We start from the raw sequence: 23,321 nt of genomic DNA on the forward strand, positions 1-23,321 counted from the left end.
GGAAGTCAGGGCAGTAACTATATAGAAGCTCTATAAAAATGTTGCTTGCTGACTTGCTCTTCATTGCTTGCTCAGCCTGCTTTCTTACACCCTCCAGGACTACCTGCCAGGGATGACACTGCCCAGAGTCAACTGACACCTTCCACATCAATCAGCTATCAAGAAAATACCTCACAGACTTGTAGAGGCCAATCTGATGGGGGTATTTTCTTAAGTGAGGTTCCCTCTTCTTAGATGACTCTAACTTGTCAAGATGACAAAAAGCTAACCAACACAGCAACTGATCAATGACTTTACTGAAGAATGTGCATATAGAGCCAGGCATAATAGACATCCACCAACATCCCAGATGCTCAGGACAGTGAACAGGGGGGATCCATTGAGGTTCACTTGGAGTTACATATGATATCCTTTCCCAGTAACTTATATACTTCATCTAGCCTGAACAGATCTAAACTTTGCTCTATTAGTTTCATCCTTCACACTTGCCAGAATGGATAATATTAATCATGGAGTTAGATATTGTTAAATTTATATGAGGTTACAGTTTTTGTTGTCAAATGTCCATAAATGTTAAAGTGACTTTTGCATAATAGAAAAGATTAGTGTGCTCTTTTTGTCCACCTAGGTTTTGTTAGAGCACGAGGTGGTGGTGACATTCGAGATGTTAACACAAACTCCGAGAACTGGGCTGTTGTTAAAGCTGCATTGGTAGCAGGAATGTATCCTAATTTAGTCCATGTGGACAGAGAGAATGTAGTATTGACAGGGCCAAAGGAAAAAAAAGTACGCTTCCATCCCACTTCAGTTCTCAGTCAGCCTCAATACAAAAAGGTAAAACGTTTTTAATGCTCTTAGACCTTGTGTAGTGAAGATAAGCAAAATATTCCAACTACCTCTGCTTTAGCAAAATAATTTGGAAAATATGTGTAATAAAATATTAAATCTTAGAAATAGAAGAGGTAACATTGGAAAAGTAGTGAGGGAATCTGTGTAAAACTATCTGTTTTACTAAGGAACTTAAAGTATTCCCAATAAACTAAGGGATTAACTTCTTTTTTCTTTCTTTTTTTTTTTTCTGTCTTAATAGATTCCTCCAGCCAATGGTCAAGCTGCAGCGATTCAGGCATTGCCCACAGATTGGCTTATTTATGATGAAATGACCAGAGCCCATAGAATTGCTAATATAAGATGTTGTTCAGCAGTGACACCTGTTACTGTCCTGGTGTTCTGTGGACCAGCTAGACTGGCAAGTAATGCTCTTCAGGAACCTTCATCTTTTAGAGGTAAATGTAGCATGAAGAGGTAAAAATCTATATGAAATAAACTAAGCCAATATCATAAAAATACAAACATTTGTGTGGTTGGTTTATAACATGAGACAGTTAGAAAATAATGAATTATATTTGACACAGTGAGACAATTAGGAAATACAAAGGAATGTTTGATATAATGAGGTAGTTAGGGAATAATAAGGTGTATTTGATATAGTGAGACAATAAGGAAAGTATATTTGGTATACTGAGATAGGAAATAGTAATATATTTCACTTTTGTTGAAGTTTGGTGTCTGTGGATGGAATGCATTGCATGGATGGCCTTTCCTTCCCAGCATCTGCTCTAATTTTGACCCTGCATTTCCTTTAGACAGGGACAGTTCTGGGTTAAAAATTTTTAGATGGGTGGATGGCCCCATCTGTTCACGGGGGGCCGTGTCTATCTATTGTAGGTGGTCTTTTCAGGTTCTATCTCCCCACTGTTTTATGTTTCAGCAAAGGTCATCCCAGTTGGGTCCTGGGAGCCTCTTGAATCCCTGACATCTGAGACTTTCTAGTGGTTCCCCAAGTTCCCCACCCCACTGCTACTTATATCTATTTGTTCTTCTGGCCCTCTGGACTTCTCTCCTGTCTCTTCCCATACCTGATCCTGCCCCCCTCGCCCCATTTTTCCTCCTCCTTCCCTCTCCTCCCAGGTCTCTCCCTCCCTCTGCCTCCCATGATTATTTTGTTCCTCCTCCTAAGTGGGTTTGAAGCATCCACACTTTGGCCTTCCTTCTTGTTAAGCTTCATACAGTCTGTGAGTTGTATCCTGGATATTCTGAGCTTTGGGGCTAATATCTAAGTAGATAAGTATCAGTGAGTACATACCATATATGTGCTTTGGGTATGGGTTACTTCACTCAGGATGACATTTTCTAGTTCCATCCATTTGCCTACAAAGTTCTTGAAGTCATCATTTTTAATAACTGAGTAGTATTCCACTGTGAAAATGTACCACATTTTCTGTAGTCATTCTTCCATTGAGGGATATCTGGGTTGTTTCTAGCTTCTGGCTATTATAAATAAGGCTGCTATGAACATAGTAGACCACATGTCCTTGTTATGTGTTGGAGCATCTTTTGGGTATATGCCCAGTAATGGTATAGCTGGGTCTTCAGGTAGAACTTACTTCAAATTTTCTGGGGAACCGCCAGATTGATTTCAGAGTGGTTTTTCCAGCTTGCAGTCCTACCAGCAATGGAGGAGTGTTCCTCTTTCTCCATATCCTTGCCAATATATGCTGTTGTCAGAGCTTTTGATCTTAGCCATTCTGTTTTGTTTTGGTTGTTTTGATTTGCATTTCCCTGATGACTAAGGATGTTGAACATTCTTTAGGTGTTTCTCAGCCATTCAAGATTCCTTGGTTGAGAAGTCTTGGTTTAGCTCTGTACCCCATTTTTTCATAGGGTTATTTATTCTCTCGAGTCTAATGTCTTAGAGAGTTCTTTGTTTATTTTGGATATTAACCCTCTGTCGGATGTAGGGTTAGTAAAGATCTTTTCCCAATCTGTGGGTTGCCGTTTTGTCCTATTGATAGTGTCCTTTGCCTTACAGAAACTTTTCAGTTTTATTAGGTTCCATTTGTCTGTTATCGATCTTAGAGCCTGAGCCATTGGTGTTCTGTTCAAGAAGTTTTCCCCTGTGCCCATGCAGTAAAGGCTATTTTCTACTTTTTCTTCTATTAGATTTAGTATATCTGGTTTTAAGTTGAGGTCCTTGATCCATTTGACTTGAGCTTTGTGCAGGGTGATAAATATGGGCCAATTTTCATTCTTCTACATGCAGACTGCAAGTTAGACCAACACCACTTGTTGAAGATGATTTCTTTTTTCCTACTGTATGATTTTGGCTTCTTTGTCAAAGATCAAGTGACCATAGGTGTGTTGGTTTATTTCTGGGTCTTCAATTCTATTCCATTGATTTGTCTGTCTCTGGACTAATACCATACCATTTTTTATCACTATTGCTCTGTAGTACAGCTTAAAGTCAGGAATGGTGATTACCCCAGAAGTGTTGAGAATTGTTTTTGCTATCCTAGGTAGGTTTTTTTTTTGTTTTGTTTTGTTTTGTTGTTGTTTTTTTAATTGCAGATGAAATTGAGAATTCTTTCTATTTCTGTGAAGAACTGAGTTAGAATTTTGATGGGGATTGCATTGAATCTGTAGATTGGTTTTGGTAAGGTGGCCGTTTTCTCTATGTTAATCCTACAGATCCATGAGCATGGGAGATCTTTCTATCTTCTGAGGTCTTTTTCAATTTCTTTCTTCAGAGACTTGAAGTTCTTGTCATACAGATCTTTTACTTGCTCAGTTAGAGTTACACCAAGATATTTTATATTATTTGTGACTATTATGAAGGGTGTTGTTCCCCTAATTTCTTTCTTAGCCTGTTTATTCTTTGTGTACAGGAAGGCTACTGATTTGTTAATTTTATATCCAGTCACTTTACTGAAGTTATTTATCAGCTGTAGGAGTTCTCTGGTAGAGATTTTAGGGTCACTTATGTTTATACTATTATATCATCTGTAAATAGTAATACCTTGACTTCTTCCTTTCCAATATGTATCCTTTTGACCTCCTTTTGTTGTCTTATTACTCTAGCTAGAACTTCCAGTACTATATTGAATAAATAGGGAGAGAGTAGACAGCCTTGTCTCTGATTTTAGTGGGAGTACTTCAAGTTTCTCTCTATTTAATTTGATTTGGCTGTTGGTTTGCTGTATATTGCTTTTATTACATTTAGGTATGTGCCTTGAACTCCTGGTCTTTTTAAGACTTTTAAATTTAGGGGTGTTATATTTTGTCAGAGGTTTTTTTTCAGAATCTAATGAGATGATTCTGTGTTTTTTTTTTTTTTTTTCCTTTGAGCTTGTTTATATAGTGGATTACGTTGATGGATTTCCGTATATTGAACCATACCTCCCTCCCTGGGATGAAGCCTACTTAATTGTGAATGATGGTTTTGATGTGTTCTTGGGTTCTGTTTGCTAGAATTTTATTGAGTAATTTGGCATTGATATTCATAAGCGAAATTGATCTGAAGTTCTCTTTTTTTGTTTGGTCTTTGTGTGATTTACATATCAGCGTAACTGTGGCTTCATAGAATGAATTAGGTAGTATTCTTCCTGTTTCTATTTTGTGAAATAGTTTGAGAAGTATTGGTATTAGGTCTTCTTTGAAGGTCTGATAGAATTCTGCACTAAAATCATGTAGCCCTAAGCTTTTTGTTTGAGAGACTTGTAATGACTGCCCTGTGGGGGTCCCAGTTAGGCCTTGTGTTGGGACCAGGAGGGGCTGGGTGAGTGTCTTACTTGTGAACCCTGTTTGATTGACCTCCTGGGAGTGAAGCTATCTCTGGGTCTGGGAGGGTGTCTGGAGCACTGGCTCTGCCCTGGGCCAAGTTGTGGGCCAGAAGGAACTAATGCATGTTTATGTTGCTTCTTTTAAGAACTTTGTTAAGATCATTGGCCAATATTGATTGGCGGGAGTTTGGTTTTTTGCTTAATTTTTGCAGTTATTTATTTTAGAAATTAATTATTTATTTTAGAAATTAAGCCCTTCTGAAGGCTGTCTGTTAGTTTTGAAACGAGTTTTGCCATGCAGAAACTTTTTATGTAATCACCTTTGTCAGTTGCTGAGACCTTTTTCCTGTGCTAATGGGGATTCTGTTCAAGAATTTGGGATAGGTCTTGAAGTGTTTTCCCTGTGATTTTCTTTAGCATTCTAAGTGGTTTTTGTTTCAAGGTCTTTGATCTAGTTTAAGTTGATTTTTATGCAGCGTGAGAGATGTATATCTAGTTTCATTCTGCAAGTAGATACCAAATTTGTAAATACTATTTGTTGCAAAGGTTTTCTTTTTTCCTGTGGTGTTTGGTGGGTTTTGTTTGTTTCTTTGTTGTTGTTGTTGTTGTTACCTTTGTCAAAAGTTAGGTGCTGCTATGGAGCTGTTTGGGTTTATCTCTGGGTCGTCTGTGGCATCCATTAGTGGTCTGCTATGTGTTTGTGTTTGTGTGAGTACCATGCTGTCTTTAACACTATGACTTCGTAGTATAGTTTGATGGTGAATAATGTTGAGATCTTCAGCTGTGTTCTTTCTGCTTAAAGCTGCCTTGTTATTCATCTTTGGTTGGTTAGTTTTGTTTGTATGTGTATATATTTCCATATTAATTTTAGAATTCTCTTTAGTTTAGTTCTGTGAAGAATATCTTTTGAAATTTTGATAGATATTGTATTGAATCTATAGATTGCTTTTAACAGTGTAGGCATTTTCACAATATTAATCCTGTCAACCTAGGAAAATGGCCTTATAGCTTTAAAACTTTTATTCTTTTCTACCACATTTTAAGTTGTTTAGATTACTGTATATTCAAATTGATTAATCTTATACTATTTACTTTCAGCGCTGAGAAATGTAATTCTGTTGCAGTAATGAGTATTGTTTTTGTTTTTTGTAATTTAGTTTTTAAGATTATTTTTCTCAGTGAGGTAGATTTGCATTAAAGTATTTACCTCCCCTTTTGGGAGTGTTCTTCCTTTATCTATACTACTTATTAAATAGTACGTATATATCATTTTCTAGAATGTTTAAAACATACCTCCTAAATTTGGAATCTTGAAGCATTGGGTATATTTATATCTTCTTCAGTGTAACTATCAATTGCACTTACACTGTACCCTCATTTTGTATTTTTGTTTACCAATAAAGTTAGTTTGTTAGTGAAAGACCTACCTGTAATGCTTTCATACCCTTATATTGCTAAAATATTCTTTAATAATTGTCCCTGTTTTTAAAATTCAGTAGTTGTCTTGTATTCCTCTTTGAATGCAACAACTTCTTTTTTCATTTTAGTTAATGTTTTCTTTCAGAAAGTTCAGTAAGCTGTATTTATCTGTACCCTTTATTAAATTCACTAGTACCTCTTGGTAACTGTTGTAAAGATCGAGCATGTTTTTGGAGTCTCTTCTTCTCTTCCTCCATGGGTTCTGGTCATCAAACAAGGCTTGTGCAGCACTCAGACATCTTGTTGGCTCGTATTTTATATATTTAAATGAAGTTTATATTCTGTTTGATTAGATGAACTTCCCATATGAGCTGTTAGACTGTAAGAAGTATCTGATATGCTGCTCTCTGCCATTTTGTAGTATTAGATAAAGTGGTTAATTTTTTCCTGTGTTGTGACAGCGGACGGCATTCCCAACGACAGCAGTGACAGTGAGATGGAAGACAGAACCACTGCCAATTTGGCTGCTTTGAAACTTGATGAATGGCTTAACTTCAAATTAGAGCCAGAGGTAAAGTGCTTTGTAATAAGACATAAATTTCTTTTAGTTAATATGAATTGAGATATTCAATTTTTTTATCCTCAATATTGGTACTTTAATATTAAAAATAGCCTATGGCTTGGTTTTCAATTTTCATAGACCCCCTTATGCATTCTCTGCCACATCATGTTTTTCTTCTGTCAGAGGATGCAGAACAACATAGATGTGGCCCTGTATCTATACGTGGCTATTATCTTGTTCCATTTGTGCTGCTATAATTTGGATAATTTTTAACAAACAGAAATTCTTCAGTCTAAGACCAAGGTGCTGGTGAGAGTTAAACTCCTTTTGCCAGATGCCACCTTAAACCCTGTGCCCTCAGTAGTGAAGGTTAGTGTGTCCATACATGATGGAAAGCTGAAGGGCAAAGGAGGTAGACTCCATCTCTCAAACCTTTTCAGAGGTGTTTCTAGTCGTCATTTCTGAAGGTCTCATCTTACAATACTGTTGCATTGTTTCATGGTGAACTTTTAGAGGAATCAAAACCATCTAAGCTGTAGTAGTAATATTTTAGTATTTCTGGCTATATAAAATATTGAGTATTGAATACAGAGCAGCATTTATTTTTACCATTCCTTGAGAAAAATGTGAGTTCCTTCTTTTTCTGTTTTCATAACTGAATTAGGAGAGATATATTTTTGTTATTCATATTTAAGATTTTCTTGACATAGCTATTTGTTACTGTAGGGTTTTTTTTTTTTATAATCATTCTCTGTTCATTTTGGGGGACAACCAAACTGAGTGGTCAGCACTGGGTAGGTTAACTCTTTTAACCATTGCCCTATTTATTCATGTATTTATCATGTGAGCATACTGCAGTCTCATTCCCATTCACATCAATCAAACTGCATTTGCCAAAGACCACCGTGCCTTCCGTGTTACACAGCAGTCTGTCTTTGATAGTCTTGCTCTCATTCTTGCTGCCGCTCTGCACCGACTCCCTTTTTAATCCTGCTCTCTCCATTTTTTTTTCTCCTCAATCCTGCTCCAAATTTTCTGTCTTAAATGGTCAACCCTTTTTCATTCTTCTGCCTTTGTAATCATTTCTGTACATTTTAAGTGCTTGTGCTATAAATTTTCTACTTCTGTGTGCCTTGCTCTTTTCTTCACTCTCATTCTGCACAGTTCCTGTAACTTTATTTCTTTGTGTTAGAACTGTCAGCACTTATGACTCTCAAGTCTGTCTCTAGATTAGACCCTTTTATGCATCTGTTTGCCTTCTGGCCATCACCATTTGGATGGTCTGTAGATGGTATGAGTAGGCTAACTGCATCTTTCCTTCTTTACCATACTTAGTGCTTTTTCAGGATTAACCACACATACCACCTCAGTGGTTACTATCTCCTGTATTTGCTGTTTTGTTTCCTTCTGCATCAGTAGTGCCTAGAATATGTTGGCTAAAATTTTAACTTATGCAACAGAATGAATGAAATGAATAGAAAAGTATATTGAATGTAAGATAGTTCATTAGAGACAGTTTTAGACCATAACTAATATAAAGAAACTTCTTACATATGTGATACACATTTTGCTTGTATCTGAATTGATTACAGGCGGCCAGTTTATTGCTACAGCTCAGACAAAAGTGGCATAGCTTGTTTTTACGCCGAATGAGAGCTCCATCTAAACCTTGGTCTCAAGTAGATGAAGCTACCATACGAGCAATTATAGCTGTTTTAAGCACTGAAGAACAGTCTGCAGGTTTACAGCAACCATCTGGAATTGGCCAGAGGCCAAGACCCATGTCTTCAGAAGAACTTCCTTTGGCTTCATCTTGGAGATCCAATAATAGTAGGAAAAGTTCAGCTGACACTGAATTTGCTGATGTATCTACTACTGCAGAAAGGTGAATCTGTAATTTTTTTAGATGGGTACATTTTCTCCAGGACAGAGAACTATTTATATTATTTCATAATCACATGTAACATAGTGTATGTCAAAGATCACAAGAAAATGGAATTTATTAAAGATATTTCTTATAAGTACTAAGGGAATAGAAATGATTTTAAGCAGGTGCTTATGATTTAATAAAAGGCTAGTCATTCAGGATAAAACTGAAAATGTTGCATAACCAGAATTCATAAATTTAAGGTCTCTTTGGAAGATAGCAAATTCTAAACTGATCCATCTTAGTGGACATGTATCAGATGACATTCTTCCTAGACACCTAGCTGGCAGTGCTGTTTAAAGAGCAGTTGCCCTGCACCACTACCTACTGTCAGTATTACTAGCCAGCATTCCTACTGAAGAGCTGCCTAGTTAGTGATGCACTGCACGCCAGCTCCATGTGAGGACAGCAGGGAATAAAACATATAATGTATTTTCTTCATTCTACCAAAACTGCAATTTTCCCACTTGCCAGAAACTGTGCATTTATTTAAACCCAGGGTTTATATTGGATAGGGTGTTAAGAGTTTTGGTTTTGTTTTTAACATATAGCCATATAAAGCATTTCCTCTTACCTTTTGGAAAAGACTAGGTCAGTGCAACTGTGAGATGCTCAGCATATTGGGCTTGACTTTTTCCAGATTACATCTTTCAATCTTATACTCTGTTTAGTCTCTGTGAATTAATAGTTAACTTTCATGGTTTGATTATATCCCTTGTTTTTGCAAGAGTATTTTTAGATGGTATTAGAAACCTTACAATGTAACCAGAATATACAGTCTGATTATACCACAGAGTACATACTATGCATTTATTAAAAATTAAAAAAATCTAAAATGATATATTTATGATACTTATAGAAGTTTAGAAGAATCTTAGGGTTCCTCTAAGATAACCTTTTATTTATTTTTTTCAAAATATTCAACTCATTACTTTTATATAACATTCAAACCATAGCAATTACCAAATATGATTTTTCCATGTAAACCTGTAATGTAAAAAAATAAGCAATTAAAATAACCTTTTAGTTTAACAAATAGTTTAAAGTTCAGAGACATATGGAGCATTATATGCTAGATAGTTATTCAGTTACTGTTCTAATATGTAGATTTCTGTCTGCTCTAGTCTAGTATTTTTCCCATGTTAGCACAGTATCATTTTTAGTTGTATTTTATACAATACCATTTCTGATTTTTCAAAATGTTATTTACTTCAGATTTTAAATGTACCATATGTCTGTGGGGATTTTGGGGGTTGGGGGGTGGGATTGGTGTGTGTGTGTGTGTTTGTGTGTATACGTGTGCGCACGCAAATGTCAAAAATTGAAATTGGATGTCTTCCTTAGTAGCTTTCCACCTTCATTTTTGAGACAAGGTCTCTCAGTGAACTTAGACCTCACGTATTTGGGTAGCTGGGTTGCAAGATCCAGGGATCTGCTTCTCTTCGGCAGCCTAGTTCTGAGATTATAGACGTGGTGCTAAACTCAGGTTTCTTTCTATCCTTTTACCAGAGATAGAATTCAGGTCCTCATGATTCCATGGTTTATCAGTTTCTTTTATGTTGCCATGATAAAATACTTGACAGAATATTGATATGTGACAAAATACTTAACAAAATATTGATAAAATAGTTGACAAAAGGCAGCTTGCACATCCTGGTGGAGAAGACATGGCAAGAGGGAGGAAAGGCCTGGCAAGCATGGAAACAGGAACAGAAAGTTAGCTACTCATATTTCATCAGAGAACAATAAAGCCTTAGAGCTTGCCTCCGGTGCCTTACTTTTTCCAGTAAGGCTCCAGCTGTTCCTGAACAGGATTACCAGCTAGGTACCAATGGTCAAATGTAAGAGCCAACAATGACGTTTTACATTCAAACCACAACATACACTAAGCACTTGACTATCTGAGCTGTCTTCCCACATCTTAACTCTTTTTTATTTCTGAATTTATTTATATATTCATTTATTTATTCATTAATGTTGAGGATCAAATCTAGGACATTAGACAATTACACTCCTAGCCCATTTTTAATTTGTTCTTTCTTTTTGGTTAATAATAGAAAAATGAATTTTCCTTAAAAGTGTTCCATAGATTATATGTCATTGGGATTTTGAATGGAAATAGCATTCTCTTTGTATTATAAACTTATATATAACTGACCTGTGCTTCTTCTTGCTCAAGAGTACTGATGAAATCTCCATCTCCAGCCTTACATCCACCTCAGAAGTATAAAGATAGAGGAATTTTACATCCTAAACGGAACACTGATGACCGGTCTGATCAATCATCTGTGAAATCCACAGACAGCAGCAGTTATCCAAGTCCTTGTGCTAGCCCCTCTCCTCCATCCTCAGGAAAGGTAGGTCAGCTACAGTCTGTAATAAGGAGCAGGTTCACAGCATATTTCACAAATGTAGTTATACAGAATTATAAGCCTTGCACCTTTGTAACTGGCCTGTGTTCTAAAGACTAACACTATATTTTAATCTAACTGATTATTTATTGATGGCATATAGCTATGCAGCCTATTTTTTCTTCTTTATATCTCTAGAAGTTCTTAGGTAAAACAAGAATACTTCCTTGATATTAATTTTGTTTTGTCTTTCAGGTGTTTTCTGTGGTTCAATGATTATTTTAAACACATAAAATAAAAATAACACAAAATATAAAAGACAGAAAATTTTGATATGGAATTGGAAACTGTCTTTTAAAACTTATGATGTGAATGGTTTCACATGTTCAAATGTGTTTCTTTTCACTCATGGTACTGGTATATCAGTAAGAGTATGATTGTGAGCTCCTTAGTTGTGTTTTGATGAACAGTGTGTGCTGAACACTTGCTAAATAAGAAGAAACTACATTTGTATTCTTAGGTTTTATTTTGTGTGTGTGTGTGGGAGGGGGTTATTTTAAACTCCTTTTCTAAGATATACTTTGTTCAAAAAAAAAACCTTACTAGTTTATGGGCTATTGAGATGGCTCAGTGGGTGAAAGTGTTTTCCGACAATCCTTGTGACTTGAGTTTGGTTCCCGGGACCTGATGGTAGAGTGAGAGAAGGGAGTCCCACAGGTTGTCTTTCTACTTCTACATGAATGTGCTGTGATTTGAGCATACCCTCCTCACACACACAGAAGTAAATATATGTAGTAGAAAAATTATCAGTTTAAACTTAGTGATTTTGGCAAATGTATATAACTGTGTATTGATACCAACATTTCTATTACCTTAGTACTCCAGTAATCACTACTCATTTTCTTAAATATCTTGTAAGTGAAATTGTGCTTTTGTGTCTAGTTTATTTTACTTAGTGAAGTGCTTTAACATTCATCTATACTGTTGAATGTAACAATTACATTTTTCTCTGAGCAGTATTCCATTATTTTTTTTTTGCCCATTTTATTAGTTGATGTGGATGTTCAAGTTATTTTTATATTTTTACTAAAGGTGCCATAATAGTTGAATGCAGCCTTTGTTTGTAGAGGTTTTTTTCTTTTTAAACTTGAGGTTGAATACCTAGAAATGGGGTTGTAGGTTGTATAGTAAATGCATGTTTAGCTTTATAAGAAACTCCTCCACTGCTTTTCAAAATGTCTGAACTAATTAACATTTATTGCAACAATCTATTTTCTTTGTTCCACATTGACCACCCTTTTTATTTTGCAATTAAATCATTATGCATTTTCCAGGTGTGTAATGATGTTCAGCATCTCTTGTCAGGCTCACATGCCATTCTCTTATAGCTGTTGGTGAATTATCTATTCAAATTTTTGTTAATTTTATGCTGTCTTTATTGGTTATCTTTTCAATTAAGTTATAAGAACTTTCTATATATCTGAGACATTTGTTTTAGTTAGCTTTTCTAACCTACAATTTGCTTCTGTAACCTTCTTTTGAAGATTGGCTATTTATAGCATTGTTTGCCTGTTTTGCGACAGAGTTTCAGTGTGTAGTCCTGGCTGGCCTTCAACTTGCTGTTAGGCAAGACTGTCCTTGATCTCACAGAGATCAGTATTGGGGTTAAAGTCATATGTTGTGCCCATCTCTTTTTTAGTTTTGATTGAATCTTTTCCCCCAGATTTTTTTCCTCTCTTATGATTTGTGTATTTTGTGTTCTGAAGAATTTTTGAATAATCCAACATAACAAAAATATTCTAATTTCTTCTAGAAGTTTTACAGTTAGAGCTCTTACATTTAGATATGTGATACTGTTTCAAGTTAATTTATGATATGGAAGGGAGGGTTTTTTATTATTATTTATACAGTTATTCTAGCATCATTTTCTAAAATAATCACTCTCCTCTTAAATTACTTTGGCAAACTGTTATATTTTGATCATAAATATCTGATATTTTTATTTGACTCTACTGAGACTCATTGATAATTATTTTTCTTTTTTCACTCATACACTGACTTGAATATGTAGACTGTGAGACTTAGTCAGTTACTCTTTCTTTTCTGCCACTTTTCCTCCTGAATAGCTGTGACTGTATCTTCATGCCTGTTTCATGACTCCTGTCGATAAATGTAATATTGATTTTTGTTGTCAGTGTTGTTCATGTTATTCATGTATTATTCAGTAATCTTTTTTTTCTTGTGTTACTTTTGTAGAGTTTTGAAACCATTTATAATGGTTTCAATGAGAATGACCCTCATAGGCTTATATATTTGAATGCCTAGTCACTAGCTGGTGGACTGTCCAATACTTTTTACTTTCTATAATTTTTTTCTTTTTCATTCTGATTTCTGTTTATTCATTCTTCCCTTATTTCTCTAGCTAGGGCCTATAATAGAATGTTGTGTAAGTACTGTGAAAAGTACCATTGCCTTGATCTTAGCAGGAAGACATTTAATTAAGTTTCATCATTTGATGCACTATAACTGTTAACATTATCTTTTGAATCTAGTTTCTTGGTTTAGATTATAAGTCAGAATTATGTTCAGTGTTCTTTCTATATATTCTATCTGAATCATTTGTCTGTAGATGGTAGATTTTTGCTCATTTTCCAACATTTTTTATTTGTCGTAAGTGTTCTATTGCCGTGAAGAGGCACCGTGACCATGACAACTCTTATAAAAAAAGAAAACATTTATTTGGGGCTTTCTTACAGTTCAAAGGATTAGTCCATTATGGTGGAGAGCATAGTCAAAGCGGGGAGATATGGTAGCTGAGAGTTATATATCTAGGTCCCCAAATGGCAGACAGATACTGGCCCTGGCTTGAGCTTTTGAAATCCCAAAGCCCACCTCCAGTAAATCCACACCTGCTCCAACAAGACTACACTTGCTAATCCCTGTCAAGTAGCATCACTTCCTAATGACCAAGCATTCAAATACATGAGCCTATGGGGGCCATTCATATTCCAACCACCACAGTAATTCATTCATGCTAGCCTTTTTGTATATTGCTAGATTTGATTTTGTTGAATCAAAATTTTTGTTGTAAGGGATTGTTGCTATAAATATTGTTCATAAGGGATATTATTCAGGACTTTTTTTTCTTGTGTTACTTTTTGTAGAGTTTTGCAACCATGTGTAATGGTTAGAATGAGAATGACCCTCACAGGTTCATATTTTTGAATGCCTAGTTACTGTTCTTCTGTGAAGAGACAGCATGACCAAGGCAACTCTTAAACAAGAAACCATTTAATTAGGGACTTGCTTACAATTTCAGAAGATTTATTCTATTACATGGTAGCAGGCAGGCATGGTACTGGGCAGTAGCTGAGAACATTATATCCTGAACCAAAGGTAGCTTGAAAAGAGAGAGAAACTGGGCCTGGCATGTTTTGTTTGTTTGTTTGTTTGTTTGGGTTCTTTTTTGGGTTGGGGGGGTTGTTTGATTGGTTTGGTTTTTTTGAAACCTGAGAGTCTATCCCCAGTGACACATTTCTGTCAACAAGGCCACACCTTCTAATACAGCTAATCCTTCTCAGTCTACCAGCTTGTGACTAGGCATTCAGATATGTGAGTCTATGGGGATCATTCTCATTCAAACCATTACACCTTGTTTTTAAACTCTAAAGGAGTTTAAAACTCTACAAGAAAAAAAAAGAGTACTGAATAATATCCCTCATGAACAACACTGAGAACAAAAATCTCTTACAACAGAACTGGTATTATTTTTCTCCTAATGCTTGTGGTAGAATTCACTAGTAAAGACATTTTGAAATTTAATTATTTTTGAGAATTTCACATATTCTACCCCTCAAACTCTCCTCTTCTACAAATCCTATGGCCACACCACTCCCTCTCAAATTCATGATCTCTTCTATAATTATTGTTACACATATACCTACATATACATACCATATTATGGTAGAATTGACCCACATGGGATTGGATAACCTATCAGGGGCTTTATCCATGTGAAAACTGATCATTTTTTTATTCAGCAACCATTGATTGCCTGTAGCACTCTATCTAGAGGCAAGGCCTTGCAAAAATTTCCCCCTTCCACATAGTCATGGCAGCTTGTACTTTCTTCATTCAGGTCTTGGTTACGTAACCATATTGTTGAGATTTCAAGGTTGTAGTAGATTCTCTCTCATGTCTATAAGACATCTAGCAGCAGGCACCTTGATCTGTACTGAGAGTTTTGGCTTCTAAAAACACTGAAATATGGGAATATGTTTTTGTTTTAATCCCAGGTATGGGGATATCGGGTTGCTTCACAGCATGTGACTATGATTTGCCTCGTGCTCTAGCAGGGGCATGGTCATGCCAGTTCAAGATAGTGTGTAATGTTTGGAATTATTGGGATTTTTCAGAGAATATATAAATGATAGAACCTTAATAGAAGGGGCTGGTTGGGCAATTGGTGGGTGGATGCTGTTGATTGTGATTTGTTATGGTTTGTCAAGTAGTCATGTGTGAAGAAGCAAAAAGAAGAAATTAGATATCCTGACTGTGAAGATCAAACTTTCCCAAGGAACTCAACCCCTAGTCACCAGGAAAGTTGCTCCCTTTCCCCTCTTTTTTTTCTCTCCTACCTCATATTAGGGAGATGATAGGGTGGAAAAGATGGGTAGAGGAGGGTGAAAGGAGAAAGAACCCACAAAGTAGCGAAAACTCTAGCTATACTGGTCCCCTGTTGCTTTTAGAATATTTATGCCCCTTCTTCAGTGATGTTCCCTGAGCTTTAGTTATAGGAGTTTGTTAAAGTATCTTTTATTCTTCTGCTTAATTGTCATCTGGAGGCTTACTAGTGAATAAGCTCACCCTTTGTAGTTCTTTCTGCGCTCTGGCTGGCTAGTTCAACTCAGCTGTTCAGGCTTAAGCTCCTCTCCAAACTTTACTGATTCAATCTGGCTTCTCTCAGTTTCTCCTGAATCGCTCTGCTTGGCCTCAAACTAACTCTAGCAGTCTGTTCTGATCTTCTGGCTTTTTCTCATTCTCTGGTTCATTCTGTCTTCTCCCTGTCTAACTTGTTCTCTTTCTGCAATTTGTCTCTGTACAACCGTTCTCGTAAAACTGCCTCCTTTCTTTCTGCACTGGTCTCTCTTCAGTAGTCTCTCTTTTCTCCCTGTTCTTGTGAGAGTTCGGCTATAACTAGAAAGGTTTTTTCCCCTAGTAAATAACACAATCTATTGGTTCACTGTGTGATCAAAAATCCTGCAACAGGGGTTGCATTGTATGTATGCATACAATTTGGGGCTGCAATTCCCACAGTTAGTAATTCTTTGCATTTTGACCAGTTGTGGATGTCTACAAAAGCCTCTGGCTGATGTAAAACGTTTCTTTGATGTGGGGTAAGCACTACCTTTAATTGTGGATGTAAAGGATAAGTGTTTAGAACTCAGGAACTCTTGATGGGAGGTTTACTGTCGTTTTCATTTCTTAGTGTATAATGTGTTTTTTCCTTTAGCTGTGTTTAGGATTTTCTTTTTAATCATTGCTTTTGAAGATCTGGATTTTGATATTGCTTCCTATGATTCTCTTTTTCAATTTGTCTATTAGTAATTTCCATCTTTTTTTTTAATCTTAGTCTATTATTTCTTCACACTATTTCTCATATCTACCCTTTCTTCCTCTTTTCTGGAGCTCTTGCTTGGTATCAATGTGTGAATCTATATCTGTGTATGTGTATATAAGATCACTCAGTATTTCATAGTTCTTTTTTATTTTCTTTCTAACCCTCTCTCCCTCTTAGCTTCATCTTAGGTAATTCTACTGCTAGCTCTTCTGTGGAAATTTGGTCATTATTCTTTTCATCCCCATGCTCGCAGAAATAAGACTCAAAATATATTTAAAATACTTTGGCCATATAGCAAGACTCTGCTCTGACTAGATCATAATGTAAAATAACACATTTATTTTAATCTACATTGTGCCCTGTGGATCCTGTGGCTGGTTACTTGTGTTCAGGTACCATAAGTCTGTCTCATCACATATTCTGGGGCAAGTCTTCTGTATCTGGTACTATCTCAGAATTCTTTCTACCTCCTGGATGTTACACCTCCTATTTCCTACTTAAGCCATAGGCCATCTGATAATTATTGACAGGTGCTACAACCATAGAGACACAAGATATTCTCTCTACAATCTTCATTCAATAATATCTTTATTTTGAGAGGGTAAATCATTCATTTTTTTTGTAATATCATTATTTGCAGTTATTATTTTATGTCTCAAGGTTCCCCCTTGTGTCTTTAATATTACCTGCTATTTAAAAATAATGCTTTTTATGGTGTTCATGTTTTCTTTTATCTTATAAAACATCATTCCCACAATTTATAATAGGTAGTTTACCATTCTTATCTACTGTGTCTGAAACTTGCTATGTGAGTCTGCTTGTATTGATTGTTTTTTCCTGGTTATAGATCCTATCCTTTATTTTCTTTGTATTTCTTATAAATTTGTTTGACTGCTAGATGTGTGTGTGTGTGTGTGTGTGTGTGTGTGTGTGTGTGTGTTCCTTTAAATAGTGCTAGATTGTCTTCTACTACCTAGGTTAATTAACAATTAGTTTAATACTTTTTTAACTTTAAAAAAATTATTTGTATGTGTGTATGTATATGTGCATGTGCATGCTTGTGTATGTGTGTAATCATATGCCAAGGCAACTGTATGGAGGTCAGAGACAACTTTCAGGAGTCAGTTTTCTTCTTCCAGGGATCAAACTTATATTATCATGTTTTCTTGGTAAGCACTTTAACTTGTTGAACTACCTTGCCAGTTTAGTCCTTTCCAGGTTTGATTAAAAGAAGTGCTACAGTAGGTTCTGAGTTTTTACTCTGTTACTAGTTTCTTTCCAGTACTAGAGTTTGACTCTTCTAAGGGCAAGTGCACTATGTATTATAAGGTATCTGCTCTGGCTGAGCATCCCAAGTATTCCCAACCACTGTGAGAAGTGGGAGATATTTAGTGTGCTGCTTTCCTTCTAGACTTTGCCTACTCTCAGCACATTTTGTCTGAAATATTGATCAGGTCTATGCCTAGCCACTCAATTTTTGGAGATTATTTTGCAGTGTTTTTGGAACTCTTTGTGCAACTCCTTTTTATGTTGCTGTACCCATTCTAGTTGTTATGGTGCCTAAGCTTTAGTCTCGATAACCCAGTGAGATTACCAGACTATTCCGTTTTGCCATCTTATGTTGTCTTAAGACAGTAAATTGGAATAATTGTGGTTTTGTTTTCAGAATTGGAAGCTTCATAAAACATTTTATGAAAAATCATTCTAAGTATAAAGTTACTTTCTTGTTACAGTACACTTTAGATGCTTTGGAAATAAGTGCTTCTTTTTGGCTTTTTGATTAAGCCATGAAAAGATTTAATTTGCATTTGTTGGATTTGGTAACATTTGTTTATCAAGATGTTGTTTATAAGAGCCTACTGTCTCTGAAATGTCAAATTACCTTTCAAGAACTTACGCATTCTTTCATAGGGCTCAAAATCTCCTTCACCAAGACCAAATATGCCTATTCGTTACTTCATAATGAAGAGTAGCAATCTGAGAAACCTTGAAATTTCTCAACAGAAGGGTATCTGGTCTACAACCCCTAGTAATGAGCGGAAGCTAAATCGAGCGTTTTGGGAAAGCAGCATGGTTTACTTGGTATTTTCTGTTCAAGGATCTGGACATTTCCAGGTGAGCCATCCTGAATCAATAAAATGGGCTTTGTTTTGCCTGTAGGTTACACTTTCAAGGTCAGAGAAAAACCAAAACTAAAGCCTAGCTTTCCATTGTATTTGGGCCCAATAAAATTGTCTGTAGTGGGTCTGGTGGTGAGATCTGTTTCACATTTCTGCAAGGGGGCTATAGAACCTCTTTACCTTGACTCACTAGGATGTTTTCAGATAAGTAGTTCTTCCTTCTGACAGAAACTTTGGATCTGTTAGTGGATTAAATGCAAGAACCTTTGCCTTTGTAAAATGTTTATATGGACAAAAAAATGATGATGATTTTTTTTTAGAAAAAAATTGAAATAATGTTAAGTTGTATGGGTGTTTTTCCTGCACATCAGTCTGTGTACCACATGCATGCAGTACCTATGGAGATGAGAAGAGGAGGGAGTCAGATCCCCTGGAACTGGAGTTACAGGTGGTCATGAGCCACCACGTGGATGCTGGGAATAGGTCGCAGGTTCTCCAGAAGAGCAGCTTGTGCTCTTCACCGTTGAGCCATTACTGTCTCTGAGAGAGTTTCTTAACATTAATTTTAATTTTTACATATATATATATATATGAACTTGTAAACTATTAAATTATTTCATAGTTATGGTATTCATAAATAAAAATTACAGGTTTATTTTATTTTTATATAACAATATTGACTTATAACTGTTTATATATTACAAAGGAACAGTTAACATTTATAATTACATTAGGCTAGAGTTGGTTTATCTTCCAAGATTTGATAAAGCATCTCTTAACGGTTCTTGATAAATTTTTATTATTTTAATATTATATCTTTTCTTTAAAATTGTCTAAAAATTATAACTAACCCTATCAGATAAATGTAGATATTTTATATTATCTTTGCTTCCATCCTTTTCCCTCATTTTTATACAGGGCTTTTCTAGGATGTCTTCTGAGATAGGAAGGGAGAAGAGCCAGGACTGGGGGTCAGCTGGACTAGGTGGAGTATTTAAAGTGGAGTGGATACGCAAAGAAAGCCTTCCCTTTCAGTTTGCACATCATTTACTCAATCCTTGGAATGACAACAAGAAAGTACAGATAAGCAGAGATGGGCAGGTATATATGAGCATCTTACATTTTTTCTTTTGATTTTGTTTTTGTTGTTGCTTTTATTATTACTGCTCAAAGGGGAAATGTATAAATATACATTATAGATACCATTATGCACATGAGCAATGTGATTTAGGTTTATAAAAACATAAAAGTGTGCTTCCAAATGTCATATATATTCTTTAAACATTTTGTTTCTTGTTGTATGAAATCCTTCATAAGTCACTTCATGGAGTTTTTGTTATCTAATGACTCATGTGACCAAACAGATTACCATCCTGCTGTCATCTGACTGAAGTCTCAAACTGACAGTAATGTCAGCTTCCTTGTTGTTTAAGCACATTACATAAATATTTTAATATTTTAGTGGCTTGCTTTATTTCAGGCTCCTTTGCTCTTTTGATTCTGCCTTTGTACATTTAAACTAATAGCATGATGAGAATTAACAAATAGTGCCAAAATGCTATCTATTACTGGCAGTGTCATGGAATCTTTTCTTATCAAAAGTACCATGAACTCTTGGTCCCAGTTTACATGCAAGGAAGCTTATTCCACTGTTAGCTTTACCAGAATTACATTCAAATAACTTACTTGAAGCATTGTGGCTTACTTCAAACTACCCTGGGAAAGAGTTGAGTTCTTTCTTCAGAGGTATCATACATGCCACAGGAGGACAAAAAACATGGCCTTTTTAAAATTCATTTTCTGATAATTTATTTTGATGTAGAGTTAAATAATTTCTAAGGTAAGATTAGGCAGTCACTTAAGATGCTTTATTTTGGGGAGAAAGCCTCAAAACATCTTAATATTCTAGGTTTCAAACCTTTAGAAGTTCAAATTGAGTATTCTTGTTGAATCTCCATTTCAAGTAAAATTTTTTGTTTCCATCTAGACAGAATTCAGAGATTACATGGAAATCTTTTGCCAGTTCATTACAAAAAGTGTGAGATTTTCACATTAAGTAGAATTCTACGTTTACGTGTTCACTCTATAAAAGCAGAGAATTAGAAATAGTATTTACCATTTAATATTAGCAGATCTGACTTTATGAAGGTGAAATTTAAAGTGTTTTTTTTTGCCTTTTTGTCTGCATATATTTTTACTGATAAAAAAAAATCAGCCCAGATTTTTTTTTTTTAATGTTTATTTTCTCTTTTTACTTATCTAGGAGCTAGAACCTCAGGTTGGGGAACAATTGCTCCAGTTATGGGAACGTCTTCCATTGGGAGAAAAAACTACATCTGATTGACATTCAGGTCATACAATATTTGATTTGAGCACTACTCCCAGTATTTGTTATCTTTAGGATAACTTTCAGATTATTTACCATTTTTTTTAACTTTTTCAGAACTCCTGGCTGTGGAAGAGCATTATGCCTGTTGTAGCTACAGAATGCACTGAATTTTCTGAAAACCTTGATGAAGTGTTGTATGCCATGAGTGGGTTTGTAGCATAGAATATTCCTTCAAAATCATCATCTTCATATAGAGGAAAAGATAATTTAAATTTTTGTAGTGGTTTTTAGGAAATTAATATATAATGTTTGTTAATTATCTGTTTCAGATGAACAAAATAGCAATTTTGGAATTTGATACAATAGCACTTAATTTAATTTGAATGTAGACATTTCTTTAAAATATTCAGTTAATGACTGTTGATGCCAATTTTTTTTTTCTTTTTGTTTTGTCCAGGCAGGGTTTCTTTCTTTGTGTAACCTCAACTGTCCAGGAACTAGCTCTGTAAGACCAGGCTGACCTCGATTTCACAGATATCTACCTGGTTCTGCCTCCTGAGTGCTGGTATTAAAGGCTTGCAACCACCACTGCCTGAGATGCCAAACTCTTATTGTTGAATTTTTGGTTGTGAGCCTATCCTTTAATGACTGAGCCATCTCTCCAGCCCTACTGTTGACTTTTTAATTCAGGAAAGGCATATATATATCAGTACATCTAAGAACCATTCTGGAAGAGTCAGCTCTTAGGTTTATCATTAAAAAAGCAACACACTAAAAATTTAAATTATCTCTTACAGAACTAGTATACATAAGGGCTATTCATTGATATTTTTAACCTGAGAAAACAGAAAAGTAAAAAGAAAACAGTAAAGAAAACAGGAGTGCTATTTTTCTCTGATTACAGAATGAGATAAAATCTGAAGAAAGGTAATTTCTCTCTACTTTTGATGAGATCAGTGCTTAATTTCATTCCTAATCCTGTCTCTTTTAACCTTATGTACAATATACCCATTCTTTTTTTTCCCATGAAGCAACCTTCACATAACTATTACTATTATGACCTCTTTGTTTTGCTACAGAAACCCAATTTAAAATAACTAAAATTTATAGAAATTCATACAAGTTTTAAAAAATGCACAGTGGTTATTGATAGCTTGGTTGCTGTATATCTTTGAAACTAAAGCTCACAAAACCCATAATTCTTTATGTCTTTTTCCATTTATTTTTTATTATTTTTCTCTCACCTGTTTTATGTAAATGGGGCATTTATTTTTCTAAGTCTACGTTAATGCTAAGTCTCATGTTTCTTTACCATTGCAGACTGACTTTCTTTGATGCCTTTTCCACCACTGGTAACAGGTTTTCTTTGAGACTCTTTGAAAATAAGGTAGAATTGCAGGACAAAACATCAGACATGTCTTTGTTACTGAGCTCTACATAGAGCAGGCTTGATAGTACTTTTCATAGCATGTGAAAATGAATTTAATTTAAAGATGAAAAGAAAACAAATGTCTGGTTCAGTATTTGAGGGCAAAGACATGAAAAAATCATGGATTGGCATGAAGTCTTGAGAACTCTTCTACTTTCTCTGAGAAAATGTATTGATGCATTGCTTTAAGATACAGCTATAACTTTTGCCTGTATTAGAAATTGTTATATATATATGCATATATATACACATATATATGATATATGAATGCATATATGTGTATACACACTAACCCACTCATTCATATACTTTGAGACATACCTGTAAAACTGAGCCAAAGTGAATTATGCTTCATTGTATGTGTATTACATTTCTTTTGAAACTTAAAATTTTCCTGATAATGTATACTTTTTTAAGGTATATATGTAGAGGTTTTTAGGGTTCTAAACTTGGAAGAACTTTTGAAGAAATAAAACTTGTTTAAATGTTCCTTGTTTTGTAATATCTAGCCTTGTAAATAAATGATGGGTTTGTTGGTAGAGTGGATATAATTTAAATGTAATTAAAATACTGTCGTTTGAAGAAATGAATTTTAAATATACTTATCAAATGAAATACTATGAAATTATTCAGATCTTGTGTACTATATCCTTTTACCCTCCCATGTAGCAACACTTTAAATTTTTTATAATCACAGTCATTATGGGATTTTTTTGTTTGAAACTTGCATTAGATACTTTTCTGATATAAGACTAAAGTAGCCATAACTAATAATATTTTCTGAGATATCAATGAATTTCAGTTACCTTGAAGAATATCCATACACATGTCAGCAGCTCTCTTACAATGGCAAAAATGTCAAGAAGTATTTAATATAAAACATAAAATTAACTATTTGAAAGTGGAGATTTATAGCATGTTGAAACTTTTTTTGAATATTGCAAA

General features: G+C 35.1%; 1 protein-coding gene across 2 annotated transcripts in view; it reads left to right on the forward strand.

The window, feature by feature from the left end:
• The window catches only part of Ythdc2 (YTH domain containing 2), a 57,305-nt gene extending 34,309 nt beyond the window's left edge, over window positions 1–22,996 (forward strand). For both annotated transcript variants that reach the window (XM_028777181.1, XM_028777182.1), the window contains 9 exons: window positions 629–834; window positions 1,091–1,286; window positions 6,500–6,609; window positions 8,193–8,485; window positions 10,707–10,884; window positions 18,410–18,613; window positions 19,537–19,719; window positions 20,882–20,969; window positions 21,062–22,996. In XM_028777181.1, the coding sequence (XP_028633014.1) occupies window positions 629–834; window positions 1,091–1,286; window positions 6,500–6,609; window positions 8,193–8,485; window positions 10,707–10,884; window positions 18,410–18,613; window positions 19,537–19,719; window positions 20,882–20,962 (1,451 nt within the window). In that variant the 3' untranslated portion in view covers window positions 20,963–20,969; window positions 21,062–22,996. The remainder of the gene's footprint in view (window positions 1–628; window positions 835–1,090; window positions 1,287–6,499; window positions 6,610–8,192; window positions 8,486–10,706; window positions 10,885–18,409; window positions 18,614–19,536; window positions 19,720–20,881; window positions 20,970–21,061) is intronic.
• The last annotated feature ends 325 nt before the right edge of the window (window positions 22,997–23,321 follow it).

The sequence above is a fragment of the Grammomys surdaster genome, unplaced genomic scaffold (genome assembly GCF_004785775.1).
Source record: "Grammomys surdaster isolate TR1022 unplaced genomic scaffold, NIH_TR_1.0 278, whole genome shotgun sequence".
NCBI classification, from domain to species: Eukaryota; Metazoa; Chordata; class Mammalia; order Rodentia; family Muridae; genus Grammomys; species Grammomys surdaster.